The sequence below is a fragment of the Hypanus sabinus genome, chromosome 5 (assembly GCF_030144855.1).
Source record: "Hypanus sabinus isolate sHypSab1 chromosome 5, sHypSab1.hap1, whole genome shotgun sequence".
In the NCBI taxonomy this organism is placed as follows: domain Eukaryota; kingdom Metazoa; phylum Chordata; class Chondrichthyes; order Myliobatiformes; family Dasyatidae; genus Hypanus; species Hypanus sabinus.
The window spans coordinates 3,484,318-3,510,377 of NC_082710.1; the positions used below are offsets into that span (position 1 = coordinate 3,484,318).

Sequence of the window (26,060 nt, forward strand, 5' to 3'; positions counted from 1 at the left end):
TCTGATGACAGTTATATACAGGGATCCCAACAGTAGCTGGGATGTGGACCCCAGATTACACAGGAAATAGAAAAGGCATGTCAAAGGGGTAATGTTATAATAGTCAGGAGAGATTTCAGTGTGCAGGTTGAATGGGAATATCAGGTTGGGATGGCTCTCAAGAAACTGAGTTTGTTATGCTTTTTAGTGTAATTCATCATTGAGATGACTAGTGGATCAGCTGTACTAGATTAGGTGTTACGTAATGAACCAGAGGTGATTAGGGAGCTTAAGGTAAAAGAACCCTTAGGAGACAGTGATCTCAATGTGATTGAGTTCAACTTGAAATTTGATAGAGAGAAAGTGAAGTCTGATGCAGTAGTATTTCAGCAGAGTAAAGGAAATTATAGTGGTATGAAAGAGGAGTTGGCCAAAGTAAATTGGAAGGAGATGCTGGCAGAGATGACAGCAGAGCATAAATGGTGTGAATTTTGAGAAAAATGAGGAAGGTAGAAGATAGATATATTCCAAAAACAAAGAAAAACTCAAATGGCAAAATAGTACAACTGTGGCTGATAAGGGAAGTCAAAGTTAATGTAAAAGCAAAAGAGAGGGCATACAATAAAGCAAACATTTGTGGTAAGACAGAGGATTGGGAAGATTTTAAAAACCTAGAGAGCAACTAAAAGACTCATTAGGAGAGAAAAGAGGAAATATGAAAGCAAGCTAGCAAACAATATCAAAATGGATCGTAAAATTTTTACAAGAATGTAAAGAATAAAAAAGAGGTGAGAGTGGATATAGTACAGCTAAAAAATGAGGCCAGGGAAATATTAACAGGCATAAGAGATGGCAGATAAACCAAATGAGTATTTTGCATCTGTCTTCACTTTGGAAGACACTAGCAATGTGCCAGATGTTGAAGGGTGTGAGGGAAGAGAAATTGGTGCAGTTACTATTACAAGGGAGAAGCTGCTTAAAAAAACTGTAAGACTTAAGAGAACATAAGTCAACTGGAGTAGATGAAATGCACACAAAGTTTCTAAAAGAGGTATCAGTTGAGATTGTGGAGACATTAATAATTATCTTTCAAAAATCATTGGACTCTAGCATGGTGCCAGAGGACTAGAAAATTGCAAATGTCACTCCCCTCTTCAAGAAAGGAGGAAGGCAGCAGAAATGAAATTATAGATGGTTAGCCTGACCTCAGTGGTTAGGAAAATGTTGGAGACAATCAGTAAGGATGAGGTTATTGAAAACTTGGTTACACAGGACAATATAGGACAAAGTTAGCATGACTTCCTTAAGGGAAAATTTTGTCTGACTAACCTGTTGGAATTCTTTGAGGAGATTACAAGTAGGATAGGTAAAGAGGATGTAGTAGATGTTGTATATGTGGACTTTCAAAAGGCCATTGACAAGGTGCCACACATGAGGCTGCTTTCCAAGTTAAGAGCCCATGGTTTTACAGCAAAGTTACTGGCATGGTTAGAGAATTGGCTGATTAGTAGGAGGCAGTGAGTGAGAATAAAAGGATCCTTTTCTGGTTGGCTGCCAGTGACTAGTGGTGTTCTGTAGGGGTCAGTGTTGGGACCGCTTCTTTTTATACTGTATATCAATGAATTAGATGGCTTTCCTGCCATGTTTGTAGATGACACAAAGATTGGTGGAGGGGCGGGTAGTGTTGAGGAAACAAGTAGGCTGTAGAAGGACTAAGGCAGATTAGGAGTATGGACAAGAAAGTGGCAAATGAAATAAAATGTTGGAAAATACATGGTCATGCACTTTAGTAGTAGAAATAAATGTGCAAACTATTTTCTAAATGGAGAGAAAGTCCAAAAATCTAAGGTGAAAAGGGACTTGGGAGTCCTTGTGCAGAACACCCTGTAGGCAGAGATAGTGGTGAGGAAGGGGAACGCAGTGTTAGCATTGATTTCAAGAGGTCGAGAATACAAGAGCAGGGATGTTATCCTGAGGCTTTATAAGGCACTGGTGAGGGTTCACCTTGAGTATTGTGAACAGTTTTCAGTTCTTCATCTGAGAAAGGACGTGCTGGCATTGGAGAGAGTTCTGAGGAGGTTCTGTAATGAAAGGGTTATCATACGAGGAACGTTTGATAGCTCTGGGTCTGTACTCACTGAAATTTAGAATGATGAGGGGAGATCTCATTGAAACATTTCAAATGTTCAAAGGCCTAGACAGAATAGATGTGGAAAGGATGGTTCACATGCTGGGGGAGTCTAGGACAAGAGAGCACAGTCTCAGGATAGAGGGACGTCCATTTAAAACAGATGTAGAGAAATGTCTTTAGCCAGAGGGTAGTGAATATGTGGAATTTATTACCACAGGCAGCTGTGGATGCTAGGTTGTTGGGTGCAGGTAAGGCAGAGCTTGATAGGATCTTAATTGGACATGGCATCAAAGGGTACAGGGAGGAGATCAATGAATGGGGTTGAGGAAGGAGAGAAAAGGATGAGCCATAATTGAATGGTGGAGCAGTCTCAATTGGCCAAATGGCCTAATTGTGCTTCAATGTCTTATGGTCTTATGATATACCGTGTATCAAAGGGACAGGCAGGAAGGCATAGGTGGGGGGGGGGGTGGTAAGGGTTAGGGTTATCTCTGTTGGTAAGAGATAGGACAGCATCTTTACAAAGAGGTGACATAGGGTCAGAGTGTCTAACCTTTGTAGTTGGAGTTAAGAAACAGCAAGGGTAAATAAACATTATAGGTATCATCTCTTAGCCTCCAAATAATAGCTAAGATGTGGGGTTGAGAATGCATTGGGAGATGGAGAAAGCATGTAATAAGGATGATGTCACAATTGTAATGGTGGAATTGGGAAAATCAGATAGGTGTTGGATAGCAAAAGAGGGGATTTGTTGAATGCCTTTGAGGTGGCTTTTTAGAGCAGCTTGTGCTTGAGCCTACTCAGGGAAAGGCTATCTTAGATTGGGTGTTGTGTAATAACCCAGATTTTATTAGGGAGCTTAATGTAAAGGAACCTGTAGGAGACAGTGATCATAACATGACTGAATTCATATTGCAATCTGGGAGGGAGAAGCATAAGTCAGGTATATCAATATTGCAATGGAATAACGGGAATTGCAAAGGAATAAAAGCCAAGGAAATTATATAATGTAATAATAGATCAAAGTCTGCATGTTTTCGGGAAAGGAAAAATCTTATCAGACAAATCCGTTAGAGTTTCTGAGGAAATAACAAGCAGGGTGGACAGAGACAGTGAATGTTATTTACTTGTATTTGATAAGGTGCCACACTTGAGGCTGCATAACAAGGTAAACTCCCATGACATTACAGGAACGGTACTGGTATTGATAGAGGAATGGCTGACAGGCAGGAGGCAGCAAGTGGGAATAGAAGGGGCTTTTTCTGGTTGGCTAACAGTGATTACTGGTGGCCTCTCATTGATTCTACTGTGTTTTTTGTATTTACTGCAAATGCCTGCTCAAAAGTGAATCTCTGGGTTGTATATGGTGAAATATATGTACTTTGTAAATAAATTTACTTTGAACTTTTATTTCTGAAATGTTGCTGAAACTCAGTAGAATGTTGACCTTGAGTTCAAAGCTTGAGAACATTGTCTTACCCTGTTGCTGTGCTGTGCGGATAGCCCTAGTAGAATAATTGAAGAAGCCTTCTAACTCTAATGGGCAATGAAGATCAATATAAGCCTTTCCGTTTAGCTTCCAAATGCAGATGTTAGATATATAAAATAGAGCAATGGAAAAGTGAGGTTTATTCTGTGTACCATAGATTTTCATAAAATGGTATTTACTCTGTCTCCAAAAAAAGTATTCAGCTACAGGAGTTTATATCCTAAAGCATTACTTTCTTGTAGCAGTAACAGAAAATAAATATTCAACCATTTACAGTACATATATCTTTATTTTTATGTTCAAAGTTCAAAGCAAAGTTATTATTGAAGTATGTATACGTCACAATCTACAACCTTTAGATTCCATTTCTTGCAGGATTTCACATTAGAACAAAAATACAGCAGAATCAATGAAGAACAATGCACAAAGACTAACAACCACTCTGCAGAAGACAACCTGTGCTAACACATATAGACATAAATAAATAAATACATACATACACAGATACATAAATAAATAAATAAATAAAGCAAGATGAGAACATGAGATGTAGAATCCTTGAAAGTGATTCCATAGATTGTGTTCAGTGAGGAGTTCAGAGTTGAGATGAGTGAAATTATCTACTCTCGTTCAAGAGCCTGATGGTTGAAGGTAATAACTGTTCTTGAACCTGATGGTGTGGGACCTAAGGCTCCTATACCTTCTTCCTGTGAGAGTGAGAAAAGGACATGGCCAAAATGATGGGGGTCCTCCATGATGGAGGCTGCTTTCTTGTGGCAGTGCTCCTTGTACACGTACTCACTGTGTTGGAGGTTGGGGAAGAGATTTTCCTATAATGGACTGTGCCATATCCATAAGTCATTAACTGTCAAATTCCACTAAATGTTTTAGAGTATGGTTTATAAAGTTGAGAATAACAGGTAATTAGGTTTATAACCTCATCAGAGTTTTAGAATACAACAAAGGGAACAGTTTATGACCATCAACCAAAATAGGAGGTTAAATTATAAGGTTGAACTCACAGCAGTATATTCATAACTTTAGTAATACACACAAAATGCTGGAGGAACTGAGCAGGCCAGGCAGCATCAATGGAAATGAATAAACAATCATTGTTGCAGGCTGAGACCCTTCATCAGGACTGGAAAAAAAAGAGATTAGAAGTGAGAGTAAAAAGGTGGGGAGAGGAGAGAAAGAAGTACAAGGTATCAGGTGATAGGTGAAACCAGGAGAGAGGGGGGAGTGAAGGAAAGAGCTGGGAAGTCATAAAGAGATAAAGGGCTGGAGAAGGAGGAGAAGCACCAGAGGGTTGTGATGGGCAGCTAAGGAGATAAGGTGAAAGAGAGAGATGGGTATAGGGTATGTCAGAGAGGCCATCCCCTTCTGTCAATTCCGCCATCTCTGCTGCATCTGCTATCAGGGCTTTTCATTCCTCCTTCTTCAAAGAGTGGCTTTCTTTCCTCCACCATCAATGCTGCCCTCACCCGCGTCTCTTCCATTTCATGCATATCTGCTCTCACACCATCCACCTGCCACCCTACCAGGGATACAGTTCTTCTTGTCCTTACCTACCACCTCATCAGCCTCCAGGTGCAGCACATAATTCTCTGTAACTTACTCCTTCTCCAACAGGATCCCACCACCAAGTATATCTTTTCCTCTCCCCAATCTCTGTGCAACTCCTTTGTGCATTCGTCAATCCCCACTGCTCTACTCCCTGACACTTATCCTTACAAGCAGAATAAGAACTACACCTGCCCCTATACCTGCACCCTCACTACCAATCAGGACCCCAAACAGTCCTTCTAGGTGAAGTGACACTTCAGTTGTGAGACTGTTGGAGTCATCTACTGTATCCGGTGCACCCGGTGTGCTCTTCTATAAATTGGTTAGACCCAATGTAGATTGGGAGACAGCTTCGCCAAGCTCTTCTGTCCACCAGAAAAAGCGGGATCTCCCGGTGGCCACGCATTTCAATACTATTTCCCATTCCCATTCCGACATGTCAGTCCATGGACTCCTCTCATGCTGTGATGAGGCCACACTCTGGTTGATAAATTGATCAACAGTATATCATGAAGAAAAATATAAATAAATTAAAATCTATGGAAGCCCTTATGGTGCTTTGACACAACCGGACACTATGTTACAGAAGCCTTATTATCACCCAGAATTGTTCAAATTTTAAAGGATATATGTGTCACCATATACAATCTTGAGATTCATTTTTTCACGTATTCACAGTAAATACAAGAAACACAATAGAATAAAAAAATTACGCCCAACAGGATGGACAAGCAACCAATGTGCAAAAGACAACGCACTGCAAATACAGAAGAAAATAATTAAGTAATAATAATAATAAATAAATAAGCAATAAGTATCGAGAAATTGAGATGAAGAGTCCTTCAAAGGAAGTCCATAGATTGTGGGAACCGTTCAGTTATTGGGCAAGTGAGGTTGAGTGGAATTATCCCCTCTGATTCAAGAGCCTGATAGCTGATGCTGTTCCTGCACCTGGTGGTGTGAGTCTTGAGGCTGTTGTTTCTCCTTCCTGATGGCAGCAGCAAGAAGAGAGTATGTCCTGGATGCTGTGGTTCATTAATGATTGTTAAATATCTTGTATTGTAATTTTGTGAGTTATTTACAATATAACTGTAAATAAAATAAAGAGTAAAATTCATTCTTTAAAGAGATTATTTTCAACTTTACTTAAGTTTTAAATTTCGATTTTAATACCCATCCTTCAAATGAAACTTCAACTTATAACATTCTTAGACAATGCAAGACTATGTTAACTCTGAGGGAAGCATCCCATTAGCCTAATGATAATAACTTTGTCTTATTTATTTATTGAGATATAGAACAGAATAGGCCCTTTTGACTTTTCGAGCCACGCACCATAGCAATCCCCCAATTTAACCCTAGCCTAATCACAGGACAATTTACAATGACCAATTAACCTATTAACTGTTACGCCTTTGTACTGTGAGAGGAAACTGGAGCACCTGGAGAAATTCTATGCATTCCATGGGGAGAACGTACAAACTCCTTACAGGCAATGCCTAAACTTATTTTCATTCACACATCAACTTCCCTTTCATACACAAAGGATTAATTTACTTGGCTAATTAAACTATAATCAAATTTTGTAATGTAGACGGACACTGGGTAAACCAAAGGAAATACATGGGATCGGGGGTGGGGGGAACCGATTGATTCTGCACAGACTGATTCAGAATCAGTATCAAAGCTGGGACTCTATAACTGAGAGATAGCACTGCAGCACTGAGCTGTCACCAGTCAACTCACATGTCTTTAGAAAGAGGGAAAAAACCAGAACCTGTGGAGGAAACCCATGAAGTCATACAGAGAGCATCTACAATACATCAGACTCTAGCAACAAGCACTTAAAAGCAATACTTTGATCAGAAATTCACTAGATTGTGAACATTTTAAGTTGCTATTTTTGGGTATTCAACAGTACTTTGTTCAATTGCTTATCTTTGCTTAGTAAGGGTTCTTTTGAACTAAAAGAGGTTTCCCAGGCTGTGTAGCTGTTCAACCGTTACTGAGGGTGAGATGTCATTGCTGGTGCACTCAGATTAATTTAAATAACTTTATTTACTCTAGATGATTCAGCGAGAAGCAGAAGTGAAGAGCAGAGTGATTTCGGTGGCATTGACAGATTCTGTCCACAACGTATGGCACCAAGAAGCCGGGAAGTCTGTTCTGGATTGGATGCAGGAGGTAAGAATCAACCAACTCCACATGGCAGACTTGAATGAGAAATTAACGGAGAGGAAACTGTAAAAGAGATACTGTGGTCAAGGAATCTATTACTATAAAGTAGTATAATCCATTTTCATAAAAGAAGTATTTATTAGACAATCCCAGACAATGATAAATGACCTATAGTGTTGTTGGTAATCCGGGTACCACAGTAGTATCACAGTTAGCGTGTTGCTAAATCAGTTCAGGGCATTGGAGCTCATTTCCAATCTCATCTGTAAGGAGTCTGTACATTCTCCCCATGGAATGCATGAGTTTCCTCCGGGTGCTCTGTTTTCCTCCCACAATTCAAAGTCATACCGGTTCGTAGGTTTACTGGTCATTGTGAGTTGTCTTGAGATTAGGTGGGTTGCTGGGTGGCGCAGTTCATTGGGCTGGAAGGACCTACCCTGCACAGTGTCTCAATAAAATAAACAAATCATCAACTTCTTCATCTAGGAATTGCATTTTTGACAGTCAGCAATTATGGAGTCAAGCTAACTGCAAATCAGCCACCAATAGCAGCAAAACCTGTACAAATGTGCACTGTAGAAATGGACATGGATTCATTCCCATAAGATTTTCATTTTAATAGATATAAGTTGCATAATGAAATCATGGATAATTCAAAATATAAATGATAGGCAACTTTAAGAGCAGCAATTTAATTCACATCTTAAAGCGTGAGGCAGGTGGGCATATAGGACATGGTGCCAAATGGGAAAAGAAAGACATGTTTTGTATAATAAGGTTTTCTTTACCCAGTATCCAAAGTGCCAGTGAATTATTTCATGGCTGTGATCCAGGGATAACCCTCTCTCTTTGTTACACAAGATGCTTAGCTAAAAAAAATCCCATTCCAAATATTGCGCTGGGCCTTGGATGCCCAGCTTTCTTGGATTGACTAGAAATAAGTCTGTGGGGACAGCCTCAAGCATCCCAATGATTCTTTATACACTTGGTGTGTTTTTATTTAAAGAGCAAAAATAGTAATCAAAAAACTACAGATCTTTAGCATTAATCAAAATCAGCAGGGTTGCAAATTCTCAACAGGTTAGCTAGCATCTGTGGAGAGAGCAGCACTGTGCTTAAGGTCGATGACCTTTTATCAAATCCACTAATACTGATCGTTTGGTCTGTTTAATCCACTTCTTACCTGTCTCCTTTCCTCATGTCACTCAGAATGTACTGTACCTCCTTCCCAGTCTCTACTGAAAGGCCTAGATAGAGTGGACAGGGAAAGCATGTTTCCGATAGTAGGGGGAGTCTCAACCAGAGGACACAGTCTCAGAAGGGAAAGATGTCTCTTTAGAACAGGGTTGATGACGAATTTCTTTAGGTAGAGGGTGGTGAACCTGGAATTTATTGCCAGGGGTGGCTGTGGAGGGCAGCTCATTGAGTATATTTAAAGTAAATGTTGATAGGTTCTTGATTTGTAAGGGCAAGAAAGGTTACAGGGAGAATGGGATTGACAGGGATTATAGATCAGCCATGATGGAATGGCAGTGTACACTTAGTGGGCTGAATGGACTAATTCTGCTCCAATGTTTCGTGGTCTTATGTCCTACTGGTGTGTCCATTATATTTTTTCACCCATTGAAACAGATGGAGCAAAGTCAGGCGAGTCAGTGTTAACATTCATGAGATGTTGTGAGGCAGGTTAAGGGCATTTCCCAGAAGTAGATATTGGCTCTGATAAAGCTATTCCTTAACCTATACCTCTTGGCATTAGTTATGCTATGAAAGTGAATCTCAGCTGTTTCTTGAGTGTGTAGTATCTTTGAAAGTTGAAAATAAAAGTTTTAACCAGAAAACTTGGAGCAAGATGGAGCTTGGGAAATAGTGTTTGAGGAGACCAAGAAAAGAGAAGAGCTCAACAGAGAGCAAAACGAACTGAGATTCAGCAGATTGGTACTCATAGATAATGAGTTTGATCAATGATATGTCAGCCATCATTATTTGCAGAGTTAAGAGATTGGTATTCATTGTGGTGGATCAATGATAAGGCTGCCATCGTTATTTGCAGAGTTGAGAACAGGATCAGCAAAATGGAATGGAAACAGTACTAATGCAGGAGAGATACACACAACATGCTAAAAAACTGCTGGACAGGCAGTATATTTGGAGGGAAATAAAGACTTGAATCTTGGGGCCAAGACACTTCATCAGAGAACATCGACTATTTATTTCCCTTCATAGATGCTGCCTGATCTGACAAGTTCCTCCAGTAGGTGGAGATTTCCAGCAACTGCAAGATTTCTTCTGTTGAAAGGAGGAGTAGCCAGTAAACAGAGAAATCAAAAGGGAAAGAAGATGAAAAGTTCATCATTGTACATGACCATTGACCTGAAGAAATATATAATATGAAAGGGAAAGGAATAAGCATCTGGATGGGAGGAAAGTAAAAAGATTTAAGGATCGCTGAAGAGACTTGTGGAGTTAGGGGTTTTTCACTCTATGCTTCCTGAAGAGTGCTGATCTTGTGGCTATTGGGACTTTATACAGAGTAGTTCCTGGTGAAAAAGTAGGAACCTGAATGAAATATTAAGGGATCTAACTCTTAAAAGGCAAAGTGTTAACTTTCTTTATGATAAATTTTGTGTTAATTTTGCATGATTGCAAATTAGATTTTCAGAAAGCCTTTGACAAGGTGCCACACGAGGCTGCTTAACAAGCTATGAGCCAATGGTATTAAAGGAAAAATTCCAGCAGGGATAAAGCAGTGGCTGATTGGCAGGAAGCAAAGAGTGGAAATAAAAAGGACCTTTTCTGACTGGCTGCCAGTGACTAGTGGTATTTCCACAGGGGTCTATGTTAGGACTGGTTCTTTTTACGTTATATGTCAATGATTTGGATGATAGAATTGATAGCATTGTTGCAAAGTTTGTAGATGATACGAAGATAGATGGAGGGGCAGGTAGTTCTGAGGAAATAGAGTGGCTACAGAAGGACTTAGACAGATTAGGAGAATGGGCAGAAAAGTGGCAGATTGAATACAGTGTATGTTTATGCACTTTGGTAGAAGAAATGAAACCATTGATGAAGGTAGAGCAGTGGATGTAATGTATATGGATTTCAGTAAGGCATTTGATAAGGTTTCCCATGCAAGGCTTATTGAGAAAGTAAGGAGGCATGGGATTCAGGAGACCTTGCTTTGTGGATCCAGAATTGGCTTGCCAACAGAAAGCAAAGGGTAATTGTAGAGGCTTCATATGTAGATGATGCATGGAGATCGGTGAACAACGGTTTTCTGCAGGGATCTGTTCTAGGACCCTTCCTCTTTATGATTTTTATAAATGACCTTGATGAAGAAGTAAAAGGATGGGTTAGTAAGCTTGCTGATGACACAAAGGTTGTGAGTGTTGTGGATAGTCTGGAGGGTTGTCAGAGGTTACATCAGGACATCAATAGGTTGCAGAACTGGGCTCAGAAGTGGCAGATGGAGTTCAATCCAGATAAGTGTGAAGTAGTTCATTTTTGTAGGTCCTGTTTGAAGACAGAATATAATATAAATGGTAAGACCCTAGGCAGCATGAAAGATCTGAGAGATCTTGGGGTCCATGTCAATAGCACAGTCAAAGCTGCTGTGTGGGTTGACAGTGTTGTTAAGAAGGTGTATGGTGTGTTGGCATTTACCAACCATGGGACTGAGTTCAAGAGCCGTAAGATAATGTTACAGCTGTATAAGACCTTGGTCAGACCCCACTTGGAGTACTGTGTTCAGTTCTGTCACCTCACTACAGGAAGGATGTAGGAACTATGCAAAGGGTGCAGAGGAGAGTTACAAGGACGTTGTCTGGATTGGAGGGAGTACCTTATGAAAATAGGTTGATTGTACTTGGCCTTTTCCTTTTGGAGTGATGAAGGATGAGAGGTGACCTGGTAGAGGTGTCTAAGATGATGAGGGGCATTGATCATGTGCATAGCCAGAGACTTTTTCCCAGAGCTGAAATGGCTAACACAAAGGGGTATTGTCTTAAGGTGCTTGGAAATTGGTACCGAGGGGATATCAGGGGTAAGTTTTTCATACAGAGAGTGGTGGGTGTGTGGAATGGGCTGCCGGCGATGGTGATGGAAGCAGATACAACAGGGTTTTTTAAGAGCCTCTTAGATAGGTACATGGAGCTTAGAAAAATGCAGGGCTATGCACTAGGGAAATTCTAGGCAGTCTCTAAAGTCGTTTTCATGGTTGGCACAACATTGTGGGCCAATGAGTCTATAAAGTGTTGTAAATTTCTATGTTCTATGTAAATGGAGAGAAAATCGAAAAATTGAGGTGTAAGGGGACTTGAGAATCCTTCTGCAGGATTTGCTAAAGTTTAATTTGCAGGTTGAGTCTGTGGTGAGGAAGGTAAATGCAATGTTAGCATTCTTTTCAAGAGGACTAGAATATAAAAGCAAGAATGTAATGTTGAGACTTTATAAAACACTGGTGAGACCTCTCTTGGAGTATTATGAGCAGCTTTGGGCCCTTTACCGTAGAAAGGATGTGCTGAAACTGCAGAAAGTTCAAAAGAGATTCACAAAAAATGATTCCACGATTGAATAGCTTGTCAGATGAAGAGCATTTGATGACACCGGGCCTGTGTTCACTAGAATTCAGAAAAATGAAGGGTGACATTGAAACCTTTCAAATAGTGAAAGGCCTTGATAGAGTGAACGTGGGGAGGATGGTTCCTATGGTGGGAGATTCTCAGGCACAGCCTCAGAGTAGGAATGTTCTTTTAGAATGAAGATGTAGAGGGATTTCTTCAGCCAGAGGGTGGTGAATCTGTGGAATTCTTTGCCACAGGTGGCTGTGGAGGCCAAGTCTATATGTATATTTAAGGCGGAGGTTGATAGATTCTTGAATGGTCAGGGCATGGCGGAATACAGGGAGAAGGCAGGAGATTGGGCTGGAAGGAAAATTGGATCAGCCATGATGAAATGGCGGAGCCAGATGGCCTAAACTATGCTCCTATATCTTATGGTCTTACAGCCTTGTTGCATGGTCAGATGCCATAAATGTAAAATATCATCTGATCAAACATCCAACAGTGCCTACAAACAAAACTAACTAAGCAGTGTTTCAAAGGTCAGACTATTGAACAACACCAATTCAACATCTGGTAAGAAACCCATTACTTGTTTGTGCATGCATTTATAAACAAGTGTAGGACTTCCAGGTGTAAGAATCATTGAGTAAAAGATATGCTGGCACTGGAGATGGTCCAGAGGGTGTTTACGAGAATGATTCTGGGAACGAAAGAGTTAACATATGAGGAGTGTTACATGGCTCTTGGACTGTACTTACTGGTGTTTAGAAGAATGGCAAGGTGGAAAGGGGCAGAGGGGGAGAGGGATCTCATTGAAACCAAGTGGGTAGAGTGTTGATGAATCTGTGGAATTTATTCCGACGGACAGTGGCAGAGGCTGATAGTTTCTTGATTAGTCAGGGTTTCAAAGATTATGGGGAGAAAGCAGAAGAATAGGATTGAGAGGGATAATAACTCAGCCATGATGGAATAGTAGGGCAGATTTGATAGGCTGAATGGCCTAATTATGCTCTTATGTCTTATGCTTTTATGTATGTAGAGAATGAAAGACATAGATGAGAATAGCATCAGTTAACTGAGGCCATAATCGTGACTGTCGTGAACCGGAGAACAAAGCAGCTTTTGGCAGAACACGTATCTCTCCTCGAGCAAGTGGTTCACTGATATTCGGTTCATATCAGGTTCAGTTCCAGCCATTGGCTGTAAGTTGTTTGTACATTCTCCCAGTGACAGTGTGGGTTTTCTCCTGCTGTTCTGGTTAATTGGTTATTATAAATTGTTCCATGATTAGGCTGCAATTGTTGTGTGGTTTGGCTCGAAAGACCAGAGGCCTACTCCATGCTGTATCTTAATAAATTAATAAAGTACACTAGGATTCAAGATTGTTTAGTGTCATTTCTTGTACAAAAGTGTAAGGGAGAACAAAATGATTGGATTTGATTCAGCACAAGAATAACACAAAAGTTAAAGAACACAATAATAATTGAAAAACACAATATATGTAAATAAATAAGATAGCTTATACACATAGATTGATTGTATGTCCATAAAGTGTCACTAGGCTGTACATAAGGTGACTGACAGGAAAGAGTACAGTAGCAGTGGAGTTAGTGGGTGGAGGTGTTGATCAGCCTTACTGCTTGGGGAAAATCACTGTTTTTGAGTCTGGTCATCCTGGCATGGATGCTACATAGTGAGTGGGGTGACAAGAACCCCAAGAAATCAAAATAGAACCTACATCATATCCTGCCAGCTTACTGAAACAGGGTATGCAATTCTCCGAAATATGAAATACCTGATTAATTGTATCAGTAAATCCCTTTCACATTATACGTGATCAATTGCTTTTAATATGTTGTATTCATTTATCCGAGGTGGTGATAGTTACCTGATTAGATCAGTCTGCAACACCACCTACTGGCCGGGGCGTATAAATCCATAATTACAGGGATCTGTTTACATACAGAATTTTCATTCTAAATGCTTGTTTCTGTGTTAAACATCAAGATAAAATATACTCCAATATTGTGCTAACAGAAAGTCTCAGCACACACAAGATTTTTAATACTATTTAATCAGGTTTGCTTTTATACATATTTTGTTTACTGACTATTTTGTTAACGTCGATTTTTAATCATTTTTGCATAAAGGATGAACTTAGTCTTGTGTACATGTTGAGAATACTTTTCGATTACAGCCAAATTGTGTTTTATGTAGAGAAAGAACAGTTGTAAATCTATGACATATTCCAACAAAACTAGTGTTTGGACTGTACAGAATTTGTAAGAGAACTTCCACCGTAGATTGTATAGTGTGGTTACTTGGAACACTAATTTTACCTTTGGGATCTGATCTTAAATCCATTCCAAAGAAAATAAATTAAAATCTATCCCCTCTTATAGCTTTTAAGGTTTCCAAGCAAAATATACTTGAACAGTCTCAATTTAGTTCCCAGTTGATGCAAGTACATGGCATAACAGAGTGCACATAATTCATATTGGCATCAAGAATATATATTGAATATCCTGCTGGAATTATGAGAAACCAGATCTCTCTCAAGAATGGGAAGCATCCATTAAGGTCTGCAGTGAATTTTATGAACACAATAAACCAAAGAATGTTCTGCTGGCAATATGGCATTGTTTTCATTATCCATCTTCAACTGTTTAAATATGTTAAAGTTGGAAAAATACTTTGATGTGAAATCATATAAAATCTTATTAAACATTTTTGTTCAGAGAGTAAGGCTAAAGTTCAAAGTTGCTATGATGATTAAGTGCAAGAATTTATATTTTATTAGTTAGTAAGTTTGTATAATGTCAGACTGCTGAAAGTTTATTCCAAATTGAATGTAGATTTCAACTAGAATCACAGATCACTGCAGCCCTTCAGCGCATCTATAATGCTCTCTGGTCCCATAGCCCTCCATTCCCCTCTCATCTATGTAGCTTGTATCAACTGCATATCAACAGTTAATCAAAGTAAGATCCAGGAGCAAAATTAGGCCACTCACCCATCGAGTCTGCTCTGCCATTCCATCATGGCTGATTTATTATCCTTCGCAACTTCCTTCTCTTACCTTCTCATAAAAATGTTCTCTTGTTTAGTGGCTCTTTCCATGAGGACATTTTACTCTGCATCTTTGTTGATCCTGCCTCTCTCCGCTTCATACTTTTGAAATATTTATTTCCTGCTAAAAGGAAAATCGATTTCATTAACCTTTCACCATATGTATATTTCTCAAACCAAAAGACCAGTCTTGTTAACCCAAGTACTGTAGAAGCCATTCTGCTTAGTATAATGATTCAAGACTCTTACACTATTGTAAATGTCCCAAGCTGTTGCAGAAATTGCTTACCAAGTCTTGTTACCTACAATATACTGTTGCTTTGATTTTCCTGTTGTATGTTTCTGTGTTATGGTAATAATAACATTAGTGCCTGTGGTTTCATGTCTGCTCATGCAGCTGTGCACCCATCTGTTTACAAATGAATTTGTATCTCCAGATGTTCATCATTTCCAGTGCTAACTGAATATTCCACACTTCAACATCTATGATCCAGTAAATTTCAAATATATTTTCCTTCCACTCCTTGCTTTCCCCCCCCACCATTTTCCTCCTAACCCCTTCTATTGTTACTGAACACCCTTTCCAGTTAAGAACTTCTCAGATCCTTGTTTTTCCCATTCTGTAGCTGGGGTTCCAGATGTGACATATATACGATGACAACTTTCCCCTGTGCATTGTTACACAAAACAATCCCAAATTCCCCATGCTGTTCACTTGATGACCAGAGGGAAATCTTACTAATCCACACCACTCCCATCACTGACTCTGAATCATCAAATAACCCATCTTCCACAATTCCTTCCTTTGCAGTGCTATTACAGCCGTGATCACCGATCAACTTCTTGTTCCATCATTTATTCCTCTGGTATCTTCTTGGTAGCCTGCCTATGCCTTCACTGTTTACTGCCTATTCTATCCCTATCAGTAGAAAGTTTAGCAACCAGATCGTAGATGCCTTTGTCCAGTCAGTTTCATAAATGGTTAGAAGTTAAAGTCCATCATGTTAAGTGTTTCTTAATATGTAATAAAGTTTAATCAAATCTTCTAAATGCCAAGAAATGCAATGCTTGATTTTTGTAAATTCTTATCACAATTTAAATCTTGGAGTCCTGATAAAATTGGATATTTTATCTTTAATTGGATATTTAATCAACTGGTGTTAATCTGATTAAAACAAGTTGATTGCACAATGTGGTCACTAGGTGGCAGCTTGGAGTACATCTGGAACTTCCTCTTTCAGAACTCTTCGTCCATCTTGATTTTTTTCTTTTGGATAATTATTATTTCCAAATCTCTGGCAAGTGAAAGGATGTTTTACACACAGTGTTACACTAAATCTTGTCAAATATAATAAAGTAAATTAATTTATCTTTCAGTATCTCTGTGGCAAGTTCTACGTGACAATTATTCCTTCACCTTTGTCACTGCACACCATATTGATGGCATTTATATGTTAATCAGTAAGTTGGTTCTTACCCCAGACATCTGATTACTTTATGGATGAAGCTTGCCTTCACAGTTTTTCCATTTATTTGAAGGATTCCTCGTGTTCTTCATTAGTTTTACCCCTTGCCAGGTTTCTCTTCTAAGCTGAGAGAGCTGTGGCAAGCCGCAGATCAATTTTGCATTTAATATCCCATTCAGCAGCTGCCAGTTTTTCAAGATCTTGCCTCTCAGTTATTCAAGATCTCCGTAGTTCTCAGGGTTTTCGAATGCACCCAAACATCAATTGCAAGCAACTTGTCAGCTTTAATACTTATATCCAGTGCAACAAAATTGCGCTGTGTACTTGTTTCAACCCCCTCTCTTTGTTGAAATAATTAATCATTTTGGCAGGTTGGAGGACTAACAGCTCATATTCCATTTGATAATCTCCAACCTGACGGCATGAACATCAATATCTCTATTTACGGTAACTTCTCCCCACCCTTTTCTTTTTCCCTTTCCCATCTTGTTCCGCTCTTTTGTTTTCATTGCCTATCCCTGGTGACGCTCCTCCTTCCCTTTCGCACCTGAAATACTGTGCTATCCTATCAGAATCCTTTTTCCAGCCCTGTACCTCTTCCACCTATCATCTTCTTCACTTCATCCCCCTTCCCCATCCCTCAATCCACTCATCCACCTCCATCACTTCCCCTCCCCCTCCTTATTCTGGCTTCTTCATTCCTTTCCTGATGAAGGGACTCAGCCTGAAATGACAATTGTTTATTCCTATCCATAGATGCAGCATGCATCTTCTAAGAGCATTTTCAGTTGTGTTACTGAACTAAGCCTTTCGTTTTCATTACTTTTTTGCTCTTGTTGCCGGTGCCTCATTTTATAAATTGCAACTCCTCCAAACAATTTCCTGACCCCTGTTGTAGAACCATCCCCAAATAATCTCCCAGTACCCTGACCCAGAACCATCCCAGTCTCCTGCCCCCGTCCCACAACCATTCCCAATCTCCTGACCGCCTGGCCCAGAACCATCCCCAATTTCCCAGTACCCTGTCCCAGAACCATCCCCAATCAATCTCCCAGTACCCTGTCCCAGAACCATCCGCAATTTCCCAGTACCCTGTCCCAGAACCATCCCCAATCTCCTGATCCCCTGTCCCTGAACCATCCCCAATCTCCCAGTACCCTGTCCCAGAACCATCCCCAATCTCCTGACCACCTGTCCCTGAACCATCCCCAAACAATCTCCCAGTACAGTGATCCAGAACCATCCGTCTCCTGCCCACTGTCCCAGAACCATCCCCAATCTCCTGACGCCCTGTCCCAGAACCATCCCCAATCTCCCAGTACCCTGTCCCAGAACCATCCCCAATCTCCTGACCACCTGTCCCAGAACCATCACTAATCTCCCAGTACCCTGTCCCAGAACCATCCCCAATCTCCTGACCACCTGTCCCAGAACCATCCCCAATTTCCTGACGCCCTGTCCCTGAACCATCCCCAATCTCCTGCCTCCTGTCCCAGAACCATCCCCAATCTCCTGTACCCTGTCCCAGAACCATCCCCAATCTCCCAGTACCCTGTCCCAGAACCATCCCCAATCTCCTGTCCCAGAACCATCCCCAATTTCCCAGTACCCTGTCCCAGAACCATCCCCAATCTCCTGATCCCCTGTCCCTGAACCATCCCCAAACAATCTCCCAGTACCCTGACCCAGAACCATCCCCAATCTCCTGGTACCCTGTCGCAGAACCATCCCCAATCTCCTGCCCCCTGTCCCAGAACCATCCCCAATCTCCCAGTACCCTGTCCCAGAACCATCCCCAATCTCCTGCCTCCTGTCCCAGAACCACCCCAATCTCCTGCCCCCTGTCTCAGAACCATCCCCAATCTCCTGCCTCCTGTCCCAGAACCACCCCAATCTCCTGCCCCCTGTCCCAGAACCATCCCCAATCTCCCAGTACCCTGTCCCAGAACCATCCCCAATCTCCCAGTACCCTGTCCCAGAACCATCCCCAATCTCCTGCTCCCTGTCTCAGAACCATCCCCAATCTCCTGCCCCCTTAACCAGAACCATCCCCAATCTCCCAGTACCCTGTCCCAGAACCATCCCCAATCTCCTGACCACCTGTCCCAGAACCATCCCAATCTCCTGTACCCTGTCCCAGAACCATCCCCAATCTCCCAGTACCCTGTCCCAGAACCATCCCCAATCTCCTGCTCCCTGTCTCAGAACCATCCCCAATCTCCTGCCCCCTTAACCAGAACCATCCCCAATCTCCCAGTACCCTGTCCCAGAACCATCCCCAATCTCCTGACCACCTGTCCCAGAACCATCCCCAATCTCCTGCCCCCTGTCCCAGAACCATCCCCAATCTCCTGACCACCTGTCCCAGAACCATCCCCAATCTCCTGCCCCCTGTCCCAGAACCATCCCCAATCTCCTGCCCCCTGTCCCAGAACCATCCCCAATCTCCCAGTACCCTGTCCCAGAACCATCCCCAATCTCCTGCCTCCTGTCCCAGAACCACCCCAATCTCCTGCCCCCTGTCTCAGAACCATCCCCAATCTCCTGTACCCTGTCCCAGAACCACCCCAATCTCCTGGCACCCTGTCCCAGAACCATCCCCAATCTCCCAGTACCCTGTCCCAGAACCATCCCCAATCTCCTGCTCCCTGTCTCAGAACCATCCCCAATCTCCTGCCCCCTTAACCAGAACCATCACAAATCTCCCAGTACCCTGTCCCAGAACCACCCCAATCTCCTGCCCCCTGTCTCAGAACCATCCCCAATCTCCTGCCTCCTGTCCCAGAACCACCCCAATCTCCTGGCACCCTGTCCCAGAACCATCCCCAATCTCCTGCCCCCTGTCCCAGAACCATCCCCAATCACCTGCCTCCTGTCCCATAACCACCCCAATCTCCTGCCCCCGTCTCAGAACCATCCCCAATCTCCTGTACCCTGTCCCAGAACCATCCCAATCTCCTGTACCCTGTCCCAGAACCATCCCCAATCTCCCAGTACCCTGTCCCAGAACCATCCCCATTCTCCTGCCCCCTGTCTCAGAACCATCCCCAATCTCCTGCCCCCTTAACCAGAACCATCCCCAATCTCCTGACCACCTGTCCCAGAACCATCCCCAATCTCCTGCCCCCTGTCCCAGAACCATCCACAATCTCCTGCCCCCTGTCCCAGAACCATCCCCAATCTCCCAGTACCCTGTCCCAGAACCATCCCCAATTTCCTGCCTCCTGTCCCTGAACCACCCCAATCTCCTGCCCCCTGTCTCAGAACCATCCCCAATCTCCTGGTACCCTGTCCCAGAACCATCCCAATCTCCTGTACCCTGTCCCAGAACCATCCCCAATCTCCTGTACCCTGTCCCAGAACCATCCCAATCTCCTGTACCCTGTCCCAGAACCATCCCCAATCTCCCAGTACCCTGTCCCAGAACCATCCCCATTCTCCTGCCCCCTGTCTCAGAACCATCCCCAATCTCCTGCCCCCTTAACCAGAACCATCCCCAATCTCCTGACCACCTGTCCCAGAACCATCCCCAATCTCCTGCCCCCTGTCCCAGAACCATCCCCAATCTCCTGACCACCTGTCCCAGAACCATCCCCAATCTCCTGCCCCCTGTCCCAGAACCATCCCCAATCTCCTGCCCCCTGTCCCAGAACCATCCCCAATCTCCTGACCCCCTGTCCCAGAACCATCCCCAATCTCCTGATGCCCTGTCCCAGAACCATCCCCAATCTCCTGGTACCCTGTCCCAGAACCATCCCAATCTCCTGGTACCCTGTCCCAGAACCATCCCCAATCTCCTGACCACCTGTCCCAGAACCATCCCCAATCTCCTGCCCCCTGTCCCAGAACCATCCCCAATCTCCTGCCCCCTGTCCCAGAACCATCCCCAATCTCCTGACCACGTCCCAGAACCATCCCCATTCTCCTGCCCCCTGTCCCAGAACCACCCCAATCTCCTGCCTCCTGTCGCAGAACCATCCCCAATCTCCTGACGCCCTGTCCCAGAACCATCCCCAATCTGCCAGTACCCTGTCCCAGAACCATCCCCAATCTCCCAGTACCCTGTCCCAGAACCATCCCCAATCTCCTGCCCCCTGTCTCAGAACCATCTCCAATCTCCTGACCACCTGTCCCAGAACCATCCCCAATCTCCTGCCCTCTGTCTCAGAACCATCCCCAATCTCCTGCCCCCTGTCCCAGAACCATCCCCAATCTCCCAGTACCCTGTCCCAGAACCATGCCCAATCTCCTGCCCCCTGTCTCAGAACCATCCCCAATCTCCTGGCACCCTGTCCCAGAACCATCCCCAATCTCCTGCCTCCTGTCCCAGAACCACCCCAATCTCCTGACGCCCTGTCCCAGAACCATCCCCAATCTCTCAATACCCTGTCCCACAACCATCCCCAATCTCCTGCCCCCTGTCCCAGAGCCATCCCCAATCTCCTGAACCCCTGTCCCACAACCATCCCCAATCTCCTGCCCCCTGTCCCAGAACCATCCCCAATCTCCTGCCCCCTGTCCCAGAACCATCCCCAATCTCCTGCCCCCTGTCCCAGAACCATCGCCAGCCGGCTCTCTATTCCACTCTGTGGATGCTGCCTGACTTGCTGAGTTCCAGCAGCATTTTGTCTGTATTATGTGTTTTGTATACAGTTCAATTCAAAAGAGCTTTGAATTAAGTTGTGACCCAAAGGTTTGAGAAGGATAAACAAGTTCTGGGAAAGAGGATGCAGAAATGCACTAGAATAATCTCTAATCTTGAGAAGTAGGATACCTATACTCAGTGATTACTTTATTAGGTAAACCTGTATACAACTTCGTTAAAGCATATATCTAATCAACCAATCATGTGGCAGTGACTCAAAGTATAAAAGCATGCAGATATGGCCAAGAGGTCAGTTGTTGTTCAGACCAGACATCAGAATGGGAAAGAAATGTGATCTCAGTGACTTTGATCATGGAAAGATTGATGGTGCCAGAATGAGTGGTTTGAATATCTCAGAAACTGCTGACCTCCTGGGATTTTCACACATAATAGTCTCTAGCGTTTGCAGAGAATGGTGTGAAAGATAAAAGACATCTTAGTGGCAATGCTGTGGGCGAAAATGGCTTTTTAAGGTGAGAGGTCAGAGGAGAATGACCTGACTGGTTCAAGCTGACGGGAAGGTGACATAACTCAAATTACCATGAGCTATATGCATTGGTGTGCAGAAGAGCATCTCTGAATGCACAATACGTCGAACCTTGGAGTGGATGGATTACAACAGCAGAAGATCACTCCGGGTTCTACTCCTACACCTAATAAAGTAGCTACTGGGTATATATTTGACATGTATTCCCTTTGCGTTTCGAAATTTGAAGGAGACCAAAAGAATGTCCTTCAAATACAAATAGATCTATTTTGACTGGAAACTATATCCTGAAAGCAGGGCAGCACCATCTTCACCAAATATTCTTGCAGCAGTGTTTGAAAACAATTTATCAGCCACTTCCTTAAGCTCAGTTTTACTGATAAAAATACTAACTTTGCATATATATTAGGAATTTAATTTTAAAAATTAATTTGTTGTTAAGGCACAGGGTGCAAATCAAAATAATTTGATTGTAAATGTAAACCAATTATTTTAGTTCATAATAGTAAACTTATTAAATAGAAGTTCGAATATTAGATAGCCTTGCTTATATTGAGGAATATTCCTTGCAAAGTATGTGACATATTTATGAGAAATATTCGTCTCTTGAGCTCGCTAAAAGCCATGCTGAGGGAGAAACAGAATCGTGTCAACAATCATTCTACTATGGATTCACACCTCGTGAAGTGATTCAATGACAAACCATTGAAGAGTTTCTGGGTTCTTGCCTAATGAATGTGAGGAATCAATTAAAGCGAATATACTCGAGAAATTAAGCAGAATACAACAAATCCCCAAGAGTTCTGATGGAGGGTGTATGACCTGAAACATTAACACCTTTTTTTTGTAATTTTCTGTTTTCATTTCCTATTTTCAGTCACTGTGGTTTTGTGATTTTCAGATCTCTGGAGCTAATTCCCGGTGTCTTGGGGCTTGAAAAGATAGCTGCAGAAAAAGTGACTGCACAAAATTCTCGATTGGGAAGTAACAAATATACCACAGCTAACAAAATAGGAGAGGGGGCAGAAGGGAGAATAAGGAACCACAGACCAGTATGTTTCATAACTGTCAACTGTAAAGCACAGGAATCATTTACAGGGGCATTTTAGGAATAATGGTTTTATTGGGCAGAAAATATTGTGGATAATATATCAACTAGCATTTTAGGATGGTTAAGAGAGATCTAATAGATGTTGTACATCCATATTTTTAAAAGGTATGAGACCAAGATCACCTATGTGGCACATAATTAACATCGTGTGAATAATATATTAATGTAAATACAAGGCCAGAGAAGGAATAGGAATACAGAAGTTACTTTCATTTTGGCAGACGATAACTGTAGACAGTGGGATGCCACAAGGGTCATTTGTGCCCCTTTCTTGATGACCTGTATTAATAACATGGTGTGAGTGCAGCATATTTAACTTTATTGATGATGTAAAGATAGGAAGATGTGTATCAAAGTCTGCAAAAGAATATGGGAAGGATGTTTTGGTTTGAGACCTTTCATTAGGACTATCCTGACTGCTCATATTGTTCTCTTGAAGGGTCACAGCCCGAAATGTCAACTGTTATTCTCTTCCATAAGGTTGTACTTTACCTGATGAGTTCCACCAGCATTTTGTGTGTGTTACTCTGCAATTGTACAAAGCTATGAAGACTCTATATGTGGAATGGTGTGGTTCTCTCTCCCTAACAGATTCGCCACAGTGCAGATCCACCAGATTGATTCCTTGTGTAATGGAGTTGTCCAATGGGAAGAAAAAGGTTTCTGTTGATAATATTGCCAATTAAAGCGGCAAGATAACCTGTTACTCAAAGCATGCCAGCACCATTTTATTGACCATCTTATTTCCTATACTGATTTAAAGTTTGCTATATTTATGTTTTTCACAGTTATTAAAATATATTTTTTTCTGAAACATTGACCTAGCCAAAGGAACTACTCTTTACTTTAGGACAACTGGTTGGTCATTGTTCAGCACCAGGTTCTATATCCTGCCCTAAATCAGCTATGACTCTTCTGGGTTCTGTAGGGAAGTAGTCATATCCTTCTAAACTGTGACAAAGTTCTGAAGAGTACGAATGAAAGACTACTTAATGTGCATCTTTAATGTCGCAAATCATTTTATTTTGCAATGCAGTCAAAACTTAAACTTTGTTTACCTGTAAATTTGGAATTAAGTGTTAGTCTATCATCCATCCATCTTTCAATCAATCAGTATGGGAAAATTGGATGGGAAGGTGTACAAGTCTGTAATGAGCTCACTAGATCATCTGTCCTTTTGAGTTACTGAGAGGAAAATCAAGTGTGCTCCCTTAAAGGTTGCAGTTCCTCCTGCCTGGTATTCCTTCTTTCACCACACTGGACAATGCAGTTTATCCAGGCATGGGATCAGAACTGTCCACCCCGATGCTTCTTGTTGTACAATTATTGCTCAGTTTACAATATTAATTGCTGTTAGTTTTTAAAATTTAAAATTTGATTTTTAAAAGTTGTCAAATTGATGGCATACATTCATGATTATTTTCACTGTTTATTAAATATCAGTCCATAAGCATAATCATTTAATTTCACATTTTAAAATAATTAACAAATCATTGTGTTTGATGATAAAGCAATAAAGGGAAATCATTGTTGTGGTTGGAAAATATGATCAGTAGAAGAGGTGGATTAAATGTCTATTAAAGTTTTAATAGGATTGCATATAAAAGATTTTGCATATTTCATGTCTAAAAAGTCTAGGCATAAATTGCGGTTGGTGCTTGTTACTGCTGCTATTGTCCTGGGACCTGTTCATTTAATATCTATTGTTTTATCTTGGTTGAATAATATATTTCATTTACAAAAAGCAGCTTATTTTTAGAAGCATAAGAAGGCATCCTTTTATTTGTGCATATGCCAGCTATAATGAAGGACAAGATATTAAGTCACCCATTTCCAAACCTTGACACCATCTTCACGAATGTATGTAACTTGTAGACAATTAAGCTGTTTTAAGGCAAGAGACTTTTTAAATGTAAAGTAATCTTAACAAAACCTTTTAACATCTATGATAGCATGTTCAATGACTTCTGAAAATAATTACTGCTTTTATTTCAAAAAGAAGCTATATCTAATAACATTTTAAGCATTCATTCCAAGCGTTGCTATCTTCATTTAAAGCACTTCACTTTTCTAAATCCATCTGTCAATAAAGCTTTGCATTGGTAATTCCTGAATATAAGGGAGGGATAAAAGCCCAGCATTGAAGATAACATATCATTTGTAAATGTTTCTAAATGACGTGAAGGTTGTAAAATATGCAGAAATAAGTATTAACCTTCTAATTATTATACAAAAATTACTGACATTCAGAACACGGCAGGGTAGCCTGTTTGTTTTCACATTATTGCACACAGTTGAATAGTTTCGTTGATCTACTGTTTCAGACTAAAATCTGCCTTGCTTTGTGAACTTCACTTTCTAATCCCATACAGCCACCCTGGCTTTGTGTTCTATTGCTTGTCTTAGTCCCAGAACAGTAGGGTTGCCTTGACAAATCTATTCAAAAGCGTTTCCCCAGCCTTTATTGGTGGGGACTGGAGCCTTTGAAATTTTTCTACTTACTGCACCACAACTGACATCTTCTTCTAGACAGAATGAATTAAGAAAATACAATAAGACACTTGATCTACCAGTAAAAGATCTTTCCACAGTGCGGATGGACTCCAAGGTGTATAGCGAAGGCAATATGGATCTACAAATAAAAACGTGAGCTTTTTCATAAAAAGGACAGGAATTAAATTTCCCAAAATGCCCAAATACATTCTTTTACTAAAAAGATGAAGGCACAAGTAAAATACAATAATTGTAATTCTATTCCAAAATATTGACTTAATGCTATCACTATTAGTTGAAGAGTAACAGACTACATGTCATTTTAACATTGAAAAGCATGGAGAGATTCAGCTGATGTGCAACATGGGGATTAGGAATGCAGATTATACTGAATATGACTGGAATTTGTAAAACAACACATTAGCTTGCAGGGTATCCTTTAATGTGTCAATCCTTGAATACCCAAACAACCATGTACAATATGAAATATACGTTCTTAAAGCACAGGGATGCAGCATGTTTTAAACAGATGTGAAGACTTGAATTAATAACTAGTTTCCCTAAAATGCAGGCATAAAGCTTGAATTTCCTGGATTGTATTCATGCCGAAACTCAGTCCTGATTTATGTATCAATCCTGCCAGTCAAAATTAAACTCAATCCTTCAAAAGGGCTCATTTTTTTACACTTGAATCAAAAATGAAGCCAAAAACAGCTATAAATTTGTTGATATTAAATAGTAATCTAATGATTAAGAGACTTAAATTTTTGTTTCAGTTATGGCACAATTAAAATGACTTTTTTGCATATTTTTTTTAAAAAAATAGTCAACTATATTAATAAATGAAACTTTTCTCTTCAGTGTACTTAGGGCATGATGTGAGT

At 41.3% G+C, this 26,060-nt stretch overlaps 1 protein-coding gene across 5 annotated transcripts in view; it reads left to right on the plus strand.

Moving 5' to 3' along the window:
• Positions 1-26,060, plus strand: part of fam172a (family with sequence similarity 172 member A) — a 563,544-nt gene that overhangs the window by 336,030 nt on the left and 201,454 nt on the right. For all 5 annotated transcript variants that reach the window (XM_059969313.1, XM_059969311.1, XM_059969314.1 and 2 more), the window contains one exon: positions 7,233-7,349. In XM_059969313.1, coding sequence (XP_059825296.1) covers positions 7,233-7,349 — 117 coding nt within the window. The remainder of the gene's footprint in view (positions 1-7,232; positions 7,350-26,060) is intronic.